The following is a 23,369-nucleotide window of genomic DNA, read 5'->3' on the forward strand; positions in this document are numbered from 1 at the left end:
GTATGTATCTGAAGGCCGAAAACCTTCAACAGTTCTACTTCACCAGCCAGTCAGAGGTGAAACCTTGCTCTCTATCTGCTTCTCAGTGTTGCTCTGCCCTGTCACCCTTTCCTATTCCCCTATCCTTCACCCATCACCTGATACTCTCTAACACTTCCTTCCTTTTGCTTCCCTACTTTTCTGTCTTTCTCTCTTGCTCTCTTCACCTCTCTTTATCCCACTCTCACTCCCTATCTCTCCAATGCCCTCTTCTATTGTGCGTCAGCTTGAATTATTAGGATGGAGGGAGAGGTGGTGGGGGTGGTGGGGCCTCGTGGTAATAAAAGGAAGAGGGCCCTGTGAGTTATGGATGAGAGTTCAATGGATTATGGAGAAATGAGAGGGGGAGCAGGATGGAGGGAGAAGAGGGGTAAAAAGGACAGATGACAATGGTGGAGGTGCCACAGTGCGTCCATAAAGCAAGCTTCCATTTCAGTGATACAACTCACTTTATCCTTGAAACTTGTGGCCTTAGAAGTCCCATTGGTTTGCAGAATATTGCTCAGCTTTTTTTGTGCGTGCACCAATATCTACAGCACTGCTCTGTCTTTCATTTGGTCTCTCTTGCCGTTTTTTTCTATCACTGCCTCTCCCTTCTTTTTCTACTCTTTATAAAGTACCTACATTTGAACAATTAACAGTTACCTAGCAACAGGATATATTATTTCAAAAAGCAGAAAGGGTCTGAGGCAGCAGTATGTTATTTACAGTAATATTATTACATACCAATAAAATATTTCAAGCTCACCTTTCAGTAAATGTAAGTAATGTAATGTAAATGTAAGAGGGTCTGAAATATTGAACAAGAGCGGCGGAGTTGTTCAGTTTAATCTAATTCCTGCATTTGGTATGGCAATGGAAGGCAGATTCATGTGTGTGACACATGCTGATTACACTCACCTCGGCACACTGCGAGCAAACTGTTCCTTGAGATTTGATTTGGCTGGACACTGTGATTATTCTGTGTGTGTGTGTGTGTGTGTGTGTGTGTGTATGTATGTGTGAGCTTTGAGCTCCTTTTGGAGGAACATCAGCCTCTGATTTCACACAGCAGCTGGTCAGCACACCAGCATTCATGAACTATACAGTGGAGGAAGACTGCATGTGATCAATACACACGAAGCATATAGAATTGTGGCTTATGGGGGTGGTAGCTTCTTTCATTATGCGGCATTCAGAGAATAAATACTGGGAATTGGCGAGCATCGAGGAAGGTTGTTGGCACTGTTTTTGTCCTGACCTCTAAATGTCCTATTTTGCTCTGGCAGATGTCCATCATATAACGTGGTCACACAAGGAGTGAACCTTTTTTTCATTTGTTCATTTTTGTTTGATGTTATTACTGAAGTTCATAAATTCATGATAATAATTGGATGGCAATAAGGAAAACATATACTGTAAAGGAATAATTCGATCTTCTCATCTTACTCTCTGCAAGAGAGCAAATATGCATATTTTCCAAAATGTCATCTATGTCTTTAAAAGTCCAACCCACGGCTTGTTCATCTAAACTAAACTAAAACTCTGAAAATGACCACACAGCGCTGTCAGCATTTATTCCTTCAGTGTAGTCAATCACGTTCCTGCATGCCAGCAGCCATGTTGTTGCACCATGTGTTAAAGTTTTCAAATCAATTATGCCGTGGTGGAACAATTACTTCCTGAAACACAGTTTAGCACAAACTGTCACTGTTCTCTGGCACAGAATGATTCAGAGTTAACAAAGCACATGTGAACAGACAAAATGACAGGTGTGCCGACATGAGGATGAATAATCAAGATGAAGGTGAGACTGAATGGCTCACGAATCAAGATTTTGTATTGCGGAGAGAGAAACATGGGAAGAGAGAGAAAGCGATAGAGAGCAGAGCGCTGCGTGGAGATAAAGACAGGGACAGATGGAGTGATGAGGACATCAACAAGTGAGAGATTGCTGTGATGGTAAAAGACAGAATGTGAAAAGGAAGTGCTGAAGAGAAAGGGTTAAAGAGGAGAGGGGAGAGAGATGGTTGCCTCAGCAACAGCAGCCAGCGTTTTCTCTCTTTCTTTATCAATCCCTCTTGCACACACACACACACAGACATACATACACATGTTCACCCCCTCCTTCCCTCTTCTCCTCTCCCTCCTTCATCTCCTCTGTGGTTTAAAGTTAAAGTTTTTGCAGGCGTATCTTAACGCGCAGCTCTTCCTGGAACAGATTTCTTCAAAGGGTGATGTGTTTTTCTGATGCTGTGGCAGCACTGGGAAGCACAGTATGTACTTTGAATGGTGTTGTACAATATGAGTTTAATCATATGATATAGTAACAGATAGTTTGTTCTGTATCCGTATCATCCTGTGCACTTGTCCTCAGCGCTGTCCTTAAGTTCACTGAGAGATAATGAGAACTGGAGCCCTTGTATGTGTCAACATACTTGATTCTGATATCATATCCTACATCATTATTAACATTTCCAATCTATCGTAAACAGAAATAATTGTATTGTATAACTAATTATATTCCTATCAACACTGCTGTGAGAAAGATTCATAGATGTAAACCACATTCTTCAAGTGTATTATTGCTCCACAGAGAAATAAATTAAATGATGTCATTGCAAGGTGCTGTGAAAAATTAGACAATAATAACTGTTTATTGATAGAGCTTTAGGCTGCAATATGCTTACAGCTCTTTTTTTCCAGTGCAACATGTTAACAGGCTGGTAAATAATTCCACTCCGCTGTATTTCTACCAGCTCACACTGAGACACACAGAAAAAACTCACATGTGCAATAATGTTACAAAATGAAGGATTATATTCACTGTGTCATGTCAGTCTGTTTTTTAAGTATCATATTGCATTTATTAGTTTCTTTGTGTTCTGTATATGCATGGCACATACACAGAAAGTCATATGGGCTCATATATGTGACGTGTGAGTATGTGTCATCTCCAGGATACCGGTATAAATTTGTGCGACGCAAATGTGATGCAATGCAGGATTGTGCTGTGTGTGTGTATTTTTTGTCTCTGTGTGTACATGCATAAAACATATATCACAGGAGAGAAGACCCCCCGAGGAAGAGTGGAGTAACTCGCCTGCCACGAGTCCCAAGGACAGAACGCAGATGATGATGGCACCATCACATTTAATGGGCTTACAGGAGAGGGTGGGTGAGAGGAGAAGAAGAGAGGACAGGAGGAGCTGCTGGGGGAGGAGGCGAGACCGTGAGGCTAAGCAAAGGGGACCCTCAAGACAAACAGGCTTAATTGGGGCAATTGCTCTCCTCCACTTCACAGTCTGTAATATAGCTGATTTGAATTATGATCTCAATATGTCCCTGAGAAGCCTGGCTCCATGATTCCCCTCTCCTTCTCAGACCCCTCCCCACTCAACATGATCCACTTCTAAAACCCTTACATCAAACTTTTTTACCTTCACACCCTTTCAGTTTTGCTGCTTGGGACGCTGATGCCTAGCCAGCTTCTCCTCCTCCACCTCCTCTTCCTCCTCTTCCCCCTCTGCCTCTTTCACACTCTCCCACCCTTCCTCCATCCCTCCCGGTATCCGTAGTGATTGGAGGCAGGGTTCTGAGGTTGCTAGGAGACGGGGAGAGTGTGGCAGCCCGGCCTCAGTGTGAGAGAGAGAGAGTTATGTGGTAGCTGTGAGGGACATTAGGAGAGAGCGCCCCCTGCTGGCCACTGTTGGCCATTGATACCTACAGTACTGTGCTCTCATGTTTGGTGAACACACAAAAGTGACTAAATACGTGTTTGTGTGTTTATGCGGGACAGCTGCAGTGAATGTTGTTATGCAACTTTATCACCAGATTTGGTAAATATCACATGTTCAATGGGAACAATCACTCTAATGGTGATGAAGAGATGGAATACTGATTATGTAGCACTCATGTATCTTTGAGGAGAATACATCTTTGCATCATCCGATTATGTTAATGTCATAGATTTAGAGTTAGAGCTGTTGCAAGTGTATTTCAACTGGTCTGCGTCATATGCTCTTTGATCTAGAAGAGTTTCACTGAGATTGTACGAGGGGCAGCACACCTAGTCGCAATCAAAGTTCAAGATCTCATTTCTCCGTGTCCTCAGAATTATGTTTTCAACCATGCATTATCAAAGCTGGGTCCATTCTCCTGATATAATACTTAATGTCCGTGGGACACTAATTGTGATATTGTAGAACACTCCAATGAAAAAGGATCAAAGACTGGGAAATTGTACCAAAGCATAACTTTAGAAGCATACACTTCAAAGGGATTGATGAATTGGGATTTCAGACAAAATAATATGAGGGCTATTTTTCTTCCCATTCAGCTACTGCTGTAATGCAAGGCCAGCTTCTGAGCATCGCGGCTGCGTGTTTGCTGTATGACTCTGACTCCATGTGGTCATCAAGGAAACTGCAAATCACTGCTGCTTTGTCATTGATTGATGCTGTGTGAAGTGGATGCAGCAGCATGCTAATGTTGGCCAATTCTAGTATTTTGTTTTGAGTGTTTTATATTTTTCTTAGCACATCCAGTTTACCCACTGTTTTAAAAAATCAAAGCCAATTAAATTCAACGAACAAGAGCCATAGATAATTACTACATTGTACATTTTATATAAGTAGAAGTATTTTCACATACGTATGCATGTGCATATTTTTACACACACACATTAAAAAACTCTGGTATGTGACCTGTTGTATGGGATATTTGGTGTTATTAGCCAATATAATACACAGTATATTTTAGGTGCCATTTGTCCCCCCTGTAGTGAGTTTTCTACTGTGAGAACAAGTGAGTCTTGTTATCTAGCACCAGCACTCAAAATTGAGCCATTATGGGTTGTTATATCCACAGGCATAATCAGAAAGAACCTTCTAACTAGCCTCACACCTTCACATAGAAATGGTACTTAAGAGTGAATTGTATTCATGGTGAGCAGTGAGCACACTGTGCAGGCACTTATGCACTGTTTCTCTCTCGATGCACTGTTCCTCTCTCGATGCACTGTTCCAGCTGAGTCTTAGTTGGCCATTCACTCACTTGAGTAACATTTAACTTGCCTGTGTCTCAGGTCCGCAGACCTTCACTAGAAATCCAGACATTCAACACATCAAAATTAATTCTATGCAAATGTTTGTGCTGATGCAAAATGTCCTCGTTTAGTTTTGGCGTTTCAAGGGCAGTGCATTTCAGGTTTTGTTTGAGGGCTTACGTATTCACTTTAGCTGCTATCTGATTTGCTCAGATTTCTGTAAAAGTAGGTGTTGTCAAAATGGAAATGCAGACTGTTCTCGAGCAACAGCTCTCGTGTATATTCACTAGTTTACCTACTGTAGCTGGGTTGTGTTGGACTTTGCAAATGTGAAAGTCTTATACATAATGTAGTCAACATTTATTCCAGGATTGGTAACATTTTAGCTATTCCTGTAAGCAGATACTGTGCTGCAGAGGACACAAGTATATCAGCCATTAACTACACAATGTGTCTGTAGCCTTGAGATGTTTCCTATCATTCAAATACAGTCAAATAGAAATGAAGTTCTCATATTTTATCATCATTTTAAATGGAAACCATGAGCAATGGATGCAGAAAAACACAACCAACGTGGGCACTATTTAACTTGTCTGCACACAGACGATCCTTTTGAGGCATACAATATTGGTTTTCATCAGTACAATATTTATAAATACATTAATTATTTAAATGGCAGATTTAAAGGCTCTCATATTTTAACTGTCTGTCTCAAGGGTGGCTTTAGGCTTGTACCAATACAATTAAAAAACAAAACATATCAGCGCATTAAAATAAATATAGAGATATGGGCAGATTTGAACATGCAGTTGGTGGTTGCAATGGTGCATTACTCTGTAAAAAGTATCAAACGTTGGCAACACAATAAAAGAGAAAGGATGGTTCTGCAGGACTCTCTCTCTCCCTCTCTGTGTGTAGATGACTGTGTGTGGTAAGAAAGATGTGGAGAGCATTAAGTGTGTTCAAAACTAGTTGCTTTCTTTACAACTGTGTGCTTTGAGTCTCCTCTTTGGAAGATTTTGTGACCTTGTCCGTGATGGAGAGAGTCTGTGTGTATCCCAGCAGGCGTTCCTGTTGATTGGATAGGCCTGGCTGGCTAACTTGCTGGCTCAGAGTATCAGTGCCCTTTATCTCGCCTCTCAGCTCTTTCACTTTCGACTTAGTGGCAATACAAGTACACAACCGCATGTAAGTGATTTGTGCTTGAAGATTCCTACAAGCAAACATGAGTGTCTGCATGAAATCGCACATGTAAAAAGCAAGTGTAGATACGTAGCCTGAAAATTATCCACAGTTAAGGCTCTGTGATGCAGTTGCTATGGCAACTATGATAGAAATAGACGTGTATCTGCAAGGGAATGAAATGTATTGAACTGTTGTTTAGAAACTGAGAGAGATTTTATTCTTATGATTGACAAGTTAAGTGAGTGACTGCATAAGGACGTGAATGCTTGTGTTAGCGTGTGCGTTTCAGGGTCTTTGTGATTGTGAGTATGTGTGTCTTTGTATGTATGTCAGGGTGAATGAATGAATGAATGTGTATGTGTGTGTGTGTGTGTGTGTGAGGGAGAGCGTGTGCATATGACACACAGCAGTACATTAAAAGTGCAGCACCATGGATGGGGGGCATAGGGCACATCATTATGATGGTAGCAGAGTGTGAGTGGGTCTGCACTGCACTCACTGGCCCTGTGTGAGAGCAGATAAGCTCAGGCAGAGACAGTAAATTTAATGGGAAAAAGATTCTGTTTGAGGCACCTCTATTGTTGTTCTGGCCATGATGATGTTCTGAGCGTGTCGTGTCAAACATTAATCAATGGCTAGATATTATTGTAATGATTTAAGTGGTTTTCTTTGTGTAAAAAAATCACAATATAGCTAGATTGTGTGTACAATGGGTCCACGTTCCAGCATTAAGAAACCATAATAAACTTAACAACCCTCATCCATGGCGCTGCAATCTTCCTCTAATGCTGGCGCACCTATTTGCTCACAAATTGTCTTTTATCTGTTATTGACTTATTCATTTCAGACATAACCTACCATTCCATTCAAGCCTGACTCCTCTCCATATTGCCTTTGTACCTCTGGTGCCTTCATTAGGCTCCCCTGGTTCATTTTCAGTGGAGATGAAAAAAGAACAAAGGAGCTGTGATAAAACGTTAAGCCCAGACATGCAAAAAATGCATTTGCAATACTATTATAATCTTAGATTTTATGGTAGAAATATGTGGAAATCAGTGAAATAGCAAAAGCCTCAGAGAGGGAGGGGAGTTGGAGGGATGTGATGGAGAGAGATGAGGGAGGGGGTGCAGGAATATGAGTGTGTATGCATTTTCAAGGCGGTCTTTCTGTTGCAAGAAAAAAAACAGTAGTCTAACAGGAAAACGAATAGGTCGAGCTACTGATGAAGGCATGCAAATGCAATTTAGTGACGGAAACTGACGTTTGAGATCTTCATGTGTTAGTGGGGGCTTGTGAGATGGCAATGTGTTTAATTTTAGTTCGAGATAGGTGGAATCACCTAAGCGGTGTGTGAAAGAGGGAGAGAGAGGCGAGGGAACAAGAGGGGAGGGGGCGGGGGTGTATGGACCTCACTGGTTACGGGACCTACAGGCACCCCGATTGTGCTCTGCTCTCATCATTTTTGGAGGTGAGGACAAAAGAAAAAAGGGGAAATCGGAAGAAAGGCCCGGGATCTGAGTGTCGTGACGGGCCCCCCGACTTCGCCGCCGCTGGTCGGGGTTGTCTGGACTCAAAAGGGTGAGGGAAAAGCGGCGGAGCAGTCGACTCTAGACTGGGGTTTCCTGCCACAGCAGCGGGATTGTCACAAAACAGCCTTTCAGTCTTCGAGGGGCCTTGTATTGCTACGTTTTCAGGTATGCATTTACAGTATGTTAGCTAGCCTGTCTGTGACTGACTTGCCTCTCCCCGGTTAGCTCTGTTTATTCAGGGGAAATGTCAGCCTGCGTGATGCTAATTTTCTGATGCAGTACCCACAGCAGCTCTCCTGCCAGTCTACGTTATTTATGCTAGCTAACCCATTTACTCACAGCCCCAGTGAATTTGTGAGGGGGGAAACATCTGCACCTAATCACCTCTCTGTTGTAGCTGAACGCTGCCTGGCTGCTGGTGCCTTTAGCCTGCTGTAACTATCGCTTTGTGCACGTCCTCAAACGCTAGGAATAACGTAATAAACGCAAATTAGCTAGCTTGCTACGATGCTAAGTAGTGGGTTGTAGCTTAGCTAGCTCCCAACATGAGTGGCTAGCTCGCATATTTAATGTGCAGTATGTGAGGTATTTTAGCTAACGCTAACCCTACAAAGCTACAAGAGGCAGCACTACAAAGCTAATTGGATTGCGTATACCTTGCTATGGGCTAATGTAGCCACTAAGGCTGTGTTACAAAAGCCAGTGTTGTGTTGATGGCAATCTGAGGCGACAAACAGTCCAAATATAACAGAGCTGGCGTTTCATTATTATCTGCAAAGAACATTGCGTATGATCTTATCAATTAGGCAGCTGTGCAATTGATTGACTTGCTGACAGACTGCATTGAGCCAGTTTGTATTAATGCTGCACTGTTCTGTGTATTGTGAATGCTGCTGCCTGGTCGTGCTCAGTGAGCTGCTGTGATTAATTAGTAATCAAGATATGGACTCATGGACGGATGGAGATCAATAGTGTCCTAACTTTACCAATCTTACACTGCATCACCCCACTAGCTTTGACCCTTAAATATGACACTTGACACAGACCTGTGTGCTTTATGTTTGACTCAATTTAGTTTATGTCCAGTTTGTTTTGTAGCCCTCCTGAGCTTGTTTTTTTCCTCGCCGTGGTTAAAAACAATACATTACATTGGTGAAGGTAGGTTCACACTAATGGTACAGTTGACAGACACCAGTCATGCTAATAGTTGGAATCATAAACAGTGAAGGTGTGTGGTTGTGTGGCTCAGAGTGAGTCTATGCGACCACAACAAAAGTCACCCAAAGTTGTGTTAGGGCCATTAACCATTTTATAGTGTATTTGAGGCAGACAGTAGAGGCTTGTGTCACACGTGGCACTTATGGGTACTGACCCCATAAAGGTGGCGTCATTCCTGTAATTATTGCCTATAATAATAATAAAACCCATTAAAACAAGTAGAATGCTCTAAAGTTAATGGCCCTAAGTCTCATTGTAAAGAGTTGGGAGATGGACCGCTTCTGTTTTGGCTCCACGAGGTTGTTTGTTTACATATGAGGTAGCGCTTGTGACCTTGTCTATGTTACTTTGTTGCCTTAATTGCATGCTGCCGCTAACCCACTTTTCTCTCCACCAACCCTGTTTGTTATCAGTCAGAAGAGACAGCTCAGGCATGTATTGTTAAAGCTCCAACCACAATAAAGGCTGTACTCTTAGTGCATGTTAAAAAAGGACTGTTGATATGAGGCCAGCAAGCCTTTTAAGCAGTGAAGTAAGGAGCTGAATGAATAGTATATGCAACAAGGAAGTAATGTTAACATTATTGTTTGTTTGGTGGATCTATTTGTGTTGACCTGTGTGATTATTGCTGTGGACCACGAAAAAAAAATCCACTTATGGACAGTGCCAGTACAATGCCAGTACAATCTGTAATATGTGATCCCAGATCAGTTAAAAAAAGCCTAAACAAAGGCTCAAAGCTAGTTTAATTCATTTTGTTTGGAGTTGGATTGGTAAATGGTCGTAATTTAACACTTAATTGGTGAAATAAAATTGAAAATAATCCAAATAGGCTTTTTAATATTATTTTACAACCACAGTGCCTTTCTCTTTATAATCAATTAATTAGAAAAATTTCAGCAATTTAGCAATTTATGGTAAATCTATGATACTTCTTCATTTTTGCATGCTAACTTTTTTGATTCATCTTTTGTATTTGCAGAGTTGTGAAGGCTTCTGGTCAGCGGCTCCTGGAAAATGAACTTATCTGCACGGAAATACTGAAGAGAAACAGAAAAGGGGAGCTTGAATTGACTGAACTTGAAGTGGAATAAATGGATTACCCTCCTTTGGAAAATTGTTGCCATGGAACTAGGTAGAATTAAATGATGGTTGACAGAAAAAAACAAAGGTAAGAAACTACATGCTGAAGATACAGGAGAGCACCAAGAAGAACCTGAACACAGAGTCAAAGAAAGAACAATTACTAAGTAGGGACCAAAGACTTCTACAGTCCGAAGGAATGCATGCCGTAGCAAAAAACTAAAAAAAGCAAACAGTATTTGAAAGGGAATGACCAAGAAAAAAACATCTCAAAAAGTATTACACTCTACATCCAAGAGCCGATGAGAATATCAATGGAGTGTGTGCCTCTGGGAATGTTTAGCGAGGGTCTGTATTCAGACCTCTTGATTCGAGTTACTGCAGCTTTGGTCTCTCACAGGTGTGAGTCTGGTCCCAGCAAACCTACGCATGTTGACGAACTGAAGGATTGCTGTGACAGAACACAGTCTCAATGGTTTTATTGAGGATTTTTATTTTATTTTTTGCACAAGAGGCTTTTGGATCACAACATAATTTAATCCTAACATAGCTCTGTTTGCTTGAGCGGAGTGTATACATGTAAAGACATTTGAGGTTGAACATCTCACATAAGTGGTGCGTCAGTCGTCCATGATATCATTGCCTGCTCAGTGCCAAACCGCTTCATGGAAATGACTGCACACTTTTAGTCTTGTATTTTTCGGCAGTACAAACCTGCTTCACTACATATCTATCTGTTGTTTTTTTTTCTTTTTAAAAAATTCCATTTTTTAAGAGCCAGCTGTTTAAGTGAACCCTTTTTTAAAAAAAGTGATAGCAACCATACTATCATCCCATTGAAGAAGTAAGATTTTCACCATTTGGCCTTTTCATATATTTATAAAATCATCATCCGTTAAACCTCCCTTTCTGCTTTCTGCTACAAAAAAGTGATTATAACATCTGCGATATATATTCCTCAGCTTGAACTCTTTGGTGGATTTCAAAAGCATTTCCTTGTTTTACTGCCAGGCCATAGACTCTCTTTTTGTCATTTATGGTTACTGCCGTAAGCCTTCCAGTTTCTGATCAGCAGCATTCCCTGGTATAGACACTGACAGATATTTCCGTTTTTAATCCAAACTTGGAAAAACAATGCAGAATTTTTCTAACAGTCCAGCTCCCCCCTCTCTCCCCTCTCTCCCCCCGGGGTTCAGTGGGAGGGGTGGAGGAGGACCTCCGTATCCCCCTCAGCCAGCAGATCCCCAGATCTCCCCAAGGATGACAGATGATTACGCAGGGATGCAACAGCAGAGCCTGCACAGAGGCCATCACCACCCCACCCAAGCTAGCCACATGCTTGCTTACAGTGCTAGAAACAGAGGAGCTGTGGAGCCACCGCCAACACAGGGTAACATTCACAGTGGCAACACTACCAACCCTTACAGGAAGGACGTCATGGATTATTATTTTTCAATGAGTGGAAAGGACAGACACAGAAGGGGGGGCATGGGTTATGGGGCAGGCTTTGGGTACCCTAATATTGATGGACATATACCTCACCAGTACCGGCATGCTGGATCTGGCTCTGCACCATCATCTGGCCTGATGTCACCATATCCAGTAGACTATGGCTCCAGTGCTGGGTCAGGTGGAGGTGCTGCTGGTGCTGGAGCGTTCTCTCCTTCTCATCAGTACAATATGAGTCAGAATCCTGCAATGCAGTCAGTGCCAGGTTCTCAAATGCAGCACCGCCAGCATGGGCAAACCTTCCCAGCTGTCCACCATGGACAGCAGCATAGGAGCTATCCCCACTCTGGGCACAGAATGACCCCTCAGTACCCACACTACTCCCCACAGGGTGGAGCATCCACAGGGTCATCAGGAATGTACAGCCCCCCTCCGCAGAGATATCTCGACGGGGCTGCTGGCACTGGGTTCGATCCCAAAGTCAACAGTTCTCCCAGTGTCAACTCCAGTTCAAACTCAGTCTCCAGTTCAGTTGCTGCTAACAATGTGGGGCCAATGGAGAATGTTCAACAGAGTTACCATGCTTCAAATTATCCTGGATATTCTCCACAGGCGCATTCACTTCACAAGCAAGCCACACTACAGCACCGCAACTCACAGCACAATTTAGGAGTAGGTTATGACAACTCTCTCAAGATGCAGCACCAGGGCCCGTCTCCAGGCTCTGTATATGCTAAACATCACCAAGCCTCCAATCCCAGTATACCTCAAGCAGCATCTCAAGAAATAGCCAAATCACCAATGCATCCCAATGCTCAACAAACCCAAATTAACCAAAACTTTAGCCCGATATCCAACCCCTCTCCAGCTGCGTCTGCAGTGCATTCCCCCAGTTGTAGCTCCTCTCCTTCCCCTTTGATGGGTGTCTCGGAGGCACATGGAAACCCCTCAGGTCATGGTCCTTCACATCCTCCTACATCAAACCCCCGTAGCAGCCATGGTCAGGGTAGATTACTGCAGACCATGCCTCAGTTAAGTCCCACACCCAACTCAAATAGCAGCATCAGTAGTTGTGGTAGCAGTGGCAGTCATAAAGCTCACAGCATGAGTGCAGTTGGAGGGAGCAGTCTTCCTCCAACAGGCCGCAACAAAATTGGGCTTGTCACAGGAATTGGATCTCGAGAGGAGGGCTCCTCTGTTTATTCATCTTCTCCGCTTGACAAAATGCAGGACGCTGGCCTGAACAGTCTTAATGCCTTGAGCTCACAAGTAGCCAATTTACCAAACACAGTTCAGCACATGCTCCTCACTGACACAGTGCTTTCACAGAAGAAGGGGAAAGATGGGGGGCAGATGCAACAAGCGACACATGGCGTGCCCCCAACACAACCAAGGAGTCGAAATGCAAGTGCAGCCTCAAGTACTAGCACGGTAAAGGATGGGAGTGCGGTGGGGATTGGTGATGGTGCCAGCTTAGATGCTGGTGCTGATGAAGACTCCTTGTTGATGTCAGTTGGAGGCTCATCAGGGACCAAGGTGGAGCGTGAGGAGCAGTTTTCTGAGGGGGAACATGGGAGGGTGAGGCAGATGAGTGGCGCGAGCAGCGGATCTGAACCAACTGGCTATCACCCACCGTCTCAGAGTCAAACACAAACTGGACAAGCATCAAATGTTAAAACAGTCACCTCTGATTCATCGTCAAAAGAACCAGTTGCTTCTGAAACAAAAGCAAGTGAAGCTCATGTTCCCTCTTCATCATCATCTCCATCCTTTGGATGTCAGTCGTCAGAGACTGGCCCAACTTCACATTCAACACCTCCAGTTTCCTCATCCCCGTCATCCACCTCCTCCAGTATCCCTCCACCACAGCCAAATTGTGTCTCAGAGCCTGGTGTAACTTATAGTGACCAACGAGGTGGCCATAGGAAGATAACAGAAATTAAAAATGAAGTCATCAAAAATGAAAGTGAAGGTGCAGTTGAGAAAACAGAGAAAGGCAGTAGCCAAATGCAACAAGATGGAGAAATCAATACACAAAATGGTCAGGACAAAGAAAATAGGTTATACACTGCATCCAGATTACACAATAATGAGAGGGAAGAAAAGCACACATCTGAGGAACAGCAGAGTGCCAGTAGTGTTGGTGTGATTGTTTCAGCTCGGTCTGAGGGAAGTCACACTGAAAAAAGCAAGCATCCCCAAGACAACTGTATAGAAGAGAAACAGTCGCACTCTTACTTAAGAGAGTCAAGCAGTCATAATGGGGAGGAAGGTGTAGATCTGAGCCTGTATTCCTCCCTTCACCAGAAATCAAATTTCGGACGGCCTCAAAATCCTCCCCAGTCTGGACCACATAAATATGGCCACCCAGAATCAACATATGGCTCAGATTTGTCAATGAAGAGCAGAGGAAGGGCTGGCTCAGCGGGTGTAATGGAGTCAAATTCCAGATACTTGGGGTACCAACAATCGCAAACTGGCTTTGGCCCTGTGCATCCAAAAGATGCTGTTTCTGTAGCAGAGGCTTTGGTGAAGAGAGGACAAGGAACAGGAGCTAAAGGTCATGAGGATAATTCACAAATGCAGCAATTTCCCAGCCTTTTACAAGAGGTTCTTCAAGGTTACAATTTAGATAGACGTTATGGAAGACCAGAACAAGCATTTCCGGCCCATCTCCAAGTTCAACAACAGTTTCAAACCAGACACCCGTATGTCATGACTGAAAGTATGAGGGTGCAAAGTGGAATAACTGAGGCTTCAGCTCATTCTGCCCAAATGGGTATCTCTGGAAAGCCCCCACATCCAAACCAGAGGCCTGATTTTACTACAGATCCTCAGTCATCAGTGAAGTCAGAAGTGCCAAGTACTAAGACCCTGCAAAATGCTGACAAAACTGAAGTGGGTGTGACCCAGAGTCATTTACCACAGGCTACAGAGTCTCAGCAGCCCCCACCAAAACACATAAACTTAGCAGACTATTCCCTACCACAGAGAAAAGCGTTATCTAATGTATCCACTCCATCCTCTGCTGTGCAGGAGCTCCTTTTGCAAGAGCCAGAGCCACTATCAGGCAGCATTGGTCAAACTGAGTCTCAAAAATCATCAGGCTGCATATTAGCCCCATCAGAGCGGCGCTCTGTCATCTGTGATGTGTCGCCAAACCGACGCAGCACACCAGAGAGGGACAGGGAACGTGACAGAGAGAGAGAGCGGGAGAAAAGTCAGAGTGGAGCCTCTGTGATTCAACAGCCATTTTCCTCTCCAGCAGCAGCCAATGATCTGAGTAAAAGGGATACTGGAGAGAAACAAGTGGTGAAAATGGAAACAGCATCAAAAGAGGCTGGCCCAGACGCTGCAAATTTACAAACTGATCATCACGGCAGTGGTGGAGCTAATGAGGCTGATATGGAGTATCATTCCAAGTCTGTTCACCCAGTTGTAATGAATGCTGACCCCTATAGGCGAGGTAATGTTGAAATTACACCCTTGCCATCCCATCCTATGAGCACTAATCCTTTATCTTCACCTTCAAGGCATCAGTCCTATCTTCATGGTGTTGATTTATCAACTGGCGGTGGCAGCAGTTTTCCTGGATATCGATATGGAGATACAAGAGAAAGCAGCATGATGCCTCGCAGTAACCCCCATTTTCCATCCCATCATCCATACCACAGTTTATCCCCCCAGACTCAATCCACAAATAAGCTTCAAATGTATCCTCACCCTCGTGGCCCCCCTCATCACCCCCATGACATGACTGACTGGGTAAAAGCAATGAACAGGCCAGCAAAGGAGATGATGATGCAGCCTGGTTCTTCTCCAGGAAGACATAAGGTCAGCCAATCAGAACAGAGACAGAGGATGATCCCCCAAACTGACATGCCCGGTGAGCCACACGCAACCAAAACTTCACTCCATCATCAAAGCACATACTTTGATTTGAAAATGTGGGAGTCAACACACTCTGGACGAGACAGCGCTAGAATGATAGAAGGAGAGCCCTACTACAGAACACAACCACCTCCCCCTCCTCCTCCTCCCCCTCCTCCTGTTCCTGTAGCTTCACACGGCCCTGTTCCTCCACAGATGACTCATGGCCAGAATGCTGGTGAACCTGAGGTCTTCAGAGGAGCCACAGAGGAAGCCAAACATCCCGTCCCACCCCCTCCATCCAGCTCCACTAAGTCCTCTGCTGACATGAACTCCACTCAGCCACAGGTGCAGCGCCAGACTAAAGCTGGGGGTTCTGGAGACACAAATCCACTAATATTGCGAAGGAGAGTTCGTTCTTTTATCTCTCCTATTCCCGCCAAAAGGCAACTCCAGGATGCGGCTCAGCAGAGGGCTGCCACAAATTCACATCACTCCCCTGGGGCTCAGTCTGAGTCTAGCCATCACAATGAAGATGACTCATCCAGTTCAGATATCCCATGTCCCAGGCTCTCTTCCCCTCTGCTCGGAGAGAATACCTATTCACAACCGCTATCTCCATCCAGTGGTACCACCAAGGTTTTGCCTCCCAGGAAAGGACGGGGTTTGAAACTGGAGGCAATAGTGCAGAAAATCACCCCAAATATTAAAAAGCCAGCAGGCCATGCTGATGATGAGTCAAATCATTACCCAGGCTTCTCTCACTCAGAAATACCACCGTTTAATGATTCACAGGACCAAGACTTAGCACATTTCCCTAGGGTCACAGGAGGGGATGATAGTTACATGGATGAAAGTCACTCATTAAACGACATGATTCCGTTCAGAGTAGTTGATGAGACTGGGCCTCTACCTCCGTCTGCCTACCCATGTGATCCTCACCAGACATCCCAAGCCCTAAAACAACAAGACTTTGACTTTGGATTGGGAGCCGCTGTGGCATCAGCATCCGGTGACAAGGAGGATTTCGCTTTGCTTGGACCTTTACCCCCTCCTCCACCCCTTCCTCGCCCAGTCCAGGGTTCCCCACCTCCATCTTCATCTGCCCTGTCAGACATTCAGCATTTCACCAACACTTACCAGCAACTTGAGACAAGAAGAGGAGAGCAGTCAGCTGCTAATCTTCTTCGACAGAAACTTCAAGAATCTGGCATTGGATTTGATGATTATCCTGGCAGTGACTACTATGGAACCACTCCACCCCACCATAGCCAGGCTCAAGGACACATGCTGAATAGACAACATCAGATGTCCTCTGGTAGGTCCAGTCTGTCGCCACAGGATTCTAAGCCACCAGAGAGTGTCGTGCCTAAAGGCTATTTCCCATCTGGAAAGAAGAAGGGCAGGCCTGTAGGGAGCGTGAACAAACAAAAACGGGCCCAGAACCCAGCCCAAACACAGGCACAGGGCCAGCCTCAAGCCCAGGCACAGAGCACAACTCTGAGTGCTCCTCCAGCCCCACCCACTCCAACTACAGCTGCTGCCACAACTCTGCCGACAGTGCAGACTACCAGCAGCCCACCAGAGACTGTAGCACCGCCTCTGCCAGACGATAAAGTCACTCCCCCGCTGGCCCCACCCATTTTAACCCAGGTAGTGAAAGTGGATATTGAGAGTGAGGACACACAGCCGGAAATTGAGGTCAAACCCGTGCGAAGAAGACGCAGAGGTGTGAAAGATGAAGATGAGCCACTCGAAGCAAGGGGACGACAGAGGAGGAGAAGGAGAGGAGCAGCAGCAACGTCACCATCGGTGGCCAAAGATGACCCAGATATACCTTTGGGGGCAGGAGGGAGCCTCGGCACAAATAGAGTATTTGTGGATCCAAACCGAAAGGGCCCGTTTGTTCCACACATACATGTGGAGAACAAAATACCAGAGATTGGGGCAGTGTGCACCATTGTAAATGCTGAGGAGGACAAGATGAAAGGAGAGCGTAGTGCAGTTGGAGGGAAAGCAAGCGGGAGTGGAATTGATTCTCTCCTGACCTCAGCTCTTTCTTCCCAGTTATCTAGAAGAGAGAGAGAATCAGAGAAAAGGGAGTCAGACGAGGTGGAAACTACACTTCAGTCGGGAAAAGCACTTCCTTCATCTGGCTATGTTGTTGCAGGGCCCGTGATTACAGAGACCAATCACTCTGGCCGCCTGCTTTGCTGCCTGTGTCAGAAATGGGCAAATTACAAACACCTTGGAGATCTCTATGGGCCTTTCTATCCAGCTGAATACGCTGCAAAGCTCCCCAAAAACCAGCCCCAGATCAGACAGTGTCAAGCAACCACAGGCACAAACAAAACCGGACCAAATTCAGACGTAAGCTCAAATGCTTTGAGCACTACCCAAGACACACAAACACAAGATGCTGAATTCACCAAGCCCTCAGCTGAGAGCGACTATGCCATCAGTCTAGATTCAAACCCAACATCTCTTACCACTACAGTCAGAACTGCCTCCATAGCTGGTAGAGAGGAAGTGACGATGCACGTGGCTGACAAGCTCAGTAACACTGCCTCCTCCTCCTCCTCCCCCACCACCAGTAAAACAACATCTCTAACCTGGGACATGAATCTAGATATCCGACCCATCCCTGAGCTTAAGAGAGAGCCAGACCTTGAGATCGACAGGCAGCAGGCGCAAAAACAGCCTCAGCCGCCACCAGAGGAAGCTCTACAACGACCCCCACACAGAAAGCTGACCTCGCATCCACGCTTTAAAAGGAGGCACAAATCTAGCGAGGATTCCCCCAGAATGGTGCCATCCAACAGCAAGGCCTCCCTGCCCTTCCAGCCCCCTCCGCCGGCCTTGGACTCCCTGGGACCTTTGGCACAACTCGCCCAGCTGCCTCAGATGCCCATGGACCCAGAGGAGCTGTGGGTCCACGAAGGATGTATAGTGTGGACCAGTGGAGTGTACCTTGTCAATGGGAGACTGTATGGCCTGCAGGAGGCACTAGATGGCGCCAGAGAAACAGTGAGTGTCCTCTGTTTATTCGACCTGTTTTGTTTTGGGATGTTTCAGGTTCATAACTTACTGCTGGTGTTGACTGTTTGAAAGGCAGTTTTTGAATTCACGTGTTAGCTAATAAACAGACAGGTCAGTGGTTCATGTGTTATGTTATATGTTCTGGTATATATTCTGAATAACAAATGCTCTGCACTGTATTATTAATAGTGTTTATTGATCTCTGTCATTTTGCTAGGCTCTTAGCTGTTCTTTACTGTCCAGTACAGCTTTAAGATGTATTGATTTCTTTTTTGCCATTCTGTCTGTCTCTGCATAGAGCTGCTCATACTGTGAGATGGTTGGCTCAACCCTGGGCTGCTACAGTAAAGGCTGTACACTTCGCTACCACTACCTGTGTGCTATTGAAGCAGGTGAGTAGATGCATTAAATACAGACACTGTTAAAAGTGAGTTCATGTAAAATAGTGTTTTCCAAGAATGGATATTTGTGCCTAGGCTACTGTAAACACAAATGTTGCTTTTTATTGTGAGAGCTCTGCGTGGCAATATCTGCACTGTACTGGTATTTTCTGATTTTTCCAGATTGCTCTTTGAACGAAGATAACTACTCCCTGCGGTGTCCGAAGCACAAGGTAAAGAAGGAGAGGTTGGTTTTTCCTACCGTTTCTAGGGAAATTTCGCTTTGTGTGACGTTTGCCACTGTAGTTTTGCGCCACCCAATCACTGATTGAGCCACTACGCTTCATTTCTTTCAATCTCTCCCTCTAAACCCACCAATGTTCTCTCTTTCTCCCTTTTACATGTCCTTGTCCCTTCTTCGCTCAGTTTACCCAGAGCATCCGGCCAGCCAAGTCAGTTTACCTGGAGCAGTCAGAGAGAGGCTGAGAGAAATGGAGAAGAAGAAGATACGCAGGAGTCTGGAGGCTGTAAGTTTAGACTCAGTTGTGTGTGTTTGTGTACCTGTATGTGTATGTGTGTGTGTGTGTGTGTGTGCTCAGCATGTGCCATAGACAGAACAATCAGCGTGTTCTCATTTGTTTATACACAAATATCTTTATTACGATCATTTCTTCCTTTCACAAATTGGAAAGTAAATGCTTTTTCAAAGACAACTACCCTAGTTGGAAATTGCTTATAATGCAATGCAGTTCTGCAGCCAACTCTCTAGTGTAAAAAAACCCCCCACTAAACCTCCCAACGGGTTCGATCACCACAAATACGTTTCCGTCTGGGAAACAGTTTTTTCATTATTCGGTGGGAGGCTGGATTCTCATTAATGGACCTCCAGTAAATGGACACTAATTCGTTGCCTCAGGGCTGTTTGTACCGTTTCTATTCAGACAATTTAATTCCACGCAGCAGCCCTACTCCATACTCTTTGTTGGCTGGTTCTTGGACTCCTGCTGAGGAAAATCATCCTGCTCTCACACTCCTCTTAACCTCACCTTAGTGGCTGTACTCCTGCCTGTCACTGGCTTTCACTACCTCCCCCTCACTTCCAATCCATTCTGTCCTCATGGAAACTAAAGACTTGGCACATCATATCTCTCCTTTTCTTTCTCTTTAAGTAAGGTTACAGCTTAATGCTGATGGTATGCCAAGGATTTTGCAACCTTATCTCCTAATGCCATCATGTTTTGCGCAATTCTATTCCTGACTATAACCAATCAGTTTACCAGGTAACAGCTGTGTTTGGTTTCCATTGAATTAGAAACCAATGATGAATTTGGGTGCATGCCTCAACTTGGGTTTACACATTTAAACCATGTGTAGTTTGTCAGTAAGTCAGAGTAGACTGTGATTATTAGTCCAATTCAGGAGACTTCTCACAGAGGTTGTCTCCCTTTAAATAATAATAAAACTATGTGTGAAAGCAGTTTATTCTTTGTATTAAAATGCAAGACCCTTGGTGAAGATGCTAACCTAAATTTTTTGTGTTCCCTTCCCTAGGTTAGTTTGGACAATAGAAGAAGACTGGTTTGTGAAGCAGCCCCAAATGTGAAAGGACAGGACTGGCATCTGTGACAGAGAACAACAAAAGGGAATGTACAATTTCTCCACAGGAATCAGCATTATTTACATTTAAAACAATGGAGAAAAGAAACTTTTTTTGTAAGAGAAATATTGCTCTTTACTTAAAAGCAGAAAAAGAAAAAAACATGGACATGCAACATAGAGGAATGGAGCTACCAGTAAAAAAAAACTACAAAAAAACAAAAACAAAGATTGAAGCTGAATAAAATGAGACGTCAAGACTGATGGAGGAGCTAAAGGAGCTTTTCTGTAAAGAACAAAAGAAACAAACTTCCTCTCTAGGCTTACTTTGATTTTCCTCACACAACCTCAAAGTGTTAAACTCTTGTTTATCATCAGTTACCTTTTTTTTCCTGGTTTTCTTTTGATTGCTTTGGAGAGGCGTATTGGGAGCAAGTTGGGTGTCAAACCCAGTAAAGAAAAGGAGAGAATATTGTATCCTCTCACAAGTAGTATCTTATCTTATATTAGGATGATCACAATTATTATTTTAGTCCTCATTATTATTTTGTATCCTCATTATTTACTCATGAAAATGAAATGGATGTATCTCACTTTATATTCAGTCAACACATGAATTGGATTTTTTATTTTATTTTTTTTTCATTCCTGGAGAGGGAGGAGCCAGAGTGATGTCTGGAATGTCAGGGTTGAGTTTGCCACAAAGACATTATTGCCTTGGAGAACGGACATCTGTTGCCTTTCAAAAGTCACGTGTATGAATGTGAAGTGAGTGTGTGTGTGTGAGAAACTGAAAAATGCCGATATCTGGGTCTTTGATTCCATTTTGGTCCTTTTGAAAAGTGTTCTTATTTTTCATCACTGGGGTTTTTACGGTACAGATAGTATTCATGAAAAATCCGATGGACGCAGTCTTATTTTTCAACTACAAAATGTTCGTAATGTGCAAAGAGAAGGACAGAGCGAGAGGAGGAGATAACACTATGAACCAATGCGTGTCTGCCATCTTTAACCGCTCTGATTGGGGAAAAGATGATGGACAGGACACTGAAGCGTTTTCATTGGTGTGGAACTGTGTACTGGGTGCACAAGTGCGTATGTTCTACATAGGAAGCCCTGTTTTGACTGACAGGTGTCAGTCCCTCGGATGGTGATGGAACATTTTTGGAGCTGAGAACTTTGGAGAGGGTGTCATATGAAGGCTGTGATGGGCCAATAGTGCTGGCGAACGGGGAGTAAGCCTTACCAAGTATTTTTGAATGGTTTCATTTTTCAGTGATACAGCAGCGATTTGATCGGAAGATGCAAAACCCATTCAAAAGAAGCATTGCCATAAAATTTAAAAGTGAGTCGTACATGGTGTTGTCTTTATCATTTTTTATTGTTATTCTTGTAAAAAAAAAAAAGTCAAGCTGAGAAGAAGACAGTTACACTATCAAAACCATGCTGTATTAGAAACCTGTCAATATGTATATGAATTATGAATACACTTTAAAAATGCTTCAATTATTCTCCTCTTCTTATTTCTGAAACATATTTTTGTCATTTTTGCTACACTGATAAAAACCACCTGTTTTTTTGCCCCAATTTCTTTTCCACTTTTACCAAACTCTGCCTCCCTCTCTCTTCTTTTGTGTGCATTCTCACATAAGCTATCTCCATCTCTATATCTGTCAAATACACACACCCTCGCTTCCTCTATCCCTTGTCTCTTCTTCCTGTCTCTTCAGTTTGAGGGGAGTGCATAACCACATTCTGACTCTTTCAGGCTGTGTTTAGAAGACAGGTTATGAATGCACTCTTTCGAGTCTAGAAACTGTTGTACCAGGTCAAGGATTCTGTGTTTCTGTCAGAGTAAAAAAAAAAAGAACCAGTGTCGCACTGAAGAATTTGACTTGAAGAAACTAGAGCAGCTTCAATGTAGAAATAGAATCTGAAAAACAAAATGTCAGATTTAGCTTAGCTAAAAGTTCAAATGAATGTTAAAATGCAACCAGGATGGAGTCATGAAAGATGATATTCTCAAAATGTTCACTATCATAGTGGCATTTATATAATGGGGTGCATTAGCTCAGGTTTTTCTTAGCTAAAAGTAATGGATGAATGGTTGAAATTGTTAAGTGTGTATGGCTAAATGGTTGAAAATACATATATAAGCAATAGATTATGTTGAAATAGCTACAAGTAATGGATAAATGGGAAAACTGCTAAAATTATTGCTGAAATACCTAAAAGCAATCCATTAATTGAAATTATTAGCTTCAAGTAACATTAATGGAAAAGCAGTTGAAATTGCAATTAAAGTATAAATAAATGGTCAAAATAGATAACTATAGCAAAAAGGAATGGGTTTTGGTGGAAATGTTAGCTAAAAGTAATGAGAAATGGCGAAACACCTTAAAGTAATGCATAAACAGTTAAAAAAGTAAAAGCAGTTGAGATTGCTAAAAGTATAAATGGTGAAAATAGATAACTAGCTAAACTAAAAGTAACGGTTAATAGTTGAAATAGATTGATAAGAATAATAGATAATATTGAAAAAAATTGAAATACTGTAGCTGTAAGTATATATAGTATATATGGTCAAAATAGATAGCTAAAGGTAATAGATAAATTGGAAAATTGGTGAAACACAGAAGTTATGCATAAATACTTTAAATAGTGGGCTAAAAGTAATGGATAAATGGTTGACACGTTCATGGTTCTTGGTTGTTACTTACAGTGGTAGTCGTATTAAGGCAGTTCAGTAGTATGAAAACATTATTGTAACATACAATTATATATCATTAACAGTGTTAAATAACATCTTTTTTAAAAGAGACACATTATCCTCTCGCAACAACATAAAACCTTTGCATTGGAGTTACTGCGGCTAACCCGCTATTGTGGAGTCAAATAGTTGTCACTGAAAATTGGTCTACAGATTTGGTACTGCAAAGCAATATTGTCCATGTA

At 43.3% G+C, this 23,369-nt stretch overlaps 1 protein-coding gene across 2 annotated transcripts; it reads left to right on the forward strand.

Moving 5' to 3' along the window:
* The first annotated feature begins 7,421 nt into the window (after window positions 1-7,421).
* On the forward strand, window positions 7,422-21,920 carry tcf20 (transcription factor 20). Of its 2 annotated transcripts, none has more exons than XM_035654523.1 (6): window positions 7,422-7,944; window positions 9,980-18,426; window positions 18,737-18,830; window positions 19,002-19,065; window positions 19,245-19,345; window positions 20,370-21,920. In XM_035654523.1, exons 2-6 carry the CDS (start codon window positions 11,215-11,217, stop codon window positions 20,372-20,374), a joined length of 7,476 nt encoding a protein of 2,491 aa, XP_035510416.1. In that variant the 5' UTR covers window positions 7,422-7,944; window positions 9,980-11,214; the 3' UTR covers window positions 20,375-21,920. The 2 variants fall into 2 exon arrangements, with proteins under 2 accessions (XP_035510416.1, XP_035510417.1); XM_035654524.1 differs by having other exon boundaries at window positions 19,002-19,051.
* The last annotated feature ends 1,449 nt before the right edge of the window (window positions 21,921-23,369 follow it).

The sequence above is a fragment of the Morone saxatilis genome, unplaced genomic scaffold (assembly GCF_004916995.1).
Source record: "Morone saxatilis isolate NCDOM2014 unplaced genomic scaffold, NCSU_SB_2.0 Contig14, whole genome shotgun sequence".
Taxonomy (NCBI): Eukaryota; Metazoa; Chordata; class Actinopteri; family Moronidae; genus Morone; species Morone saxatilis.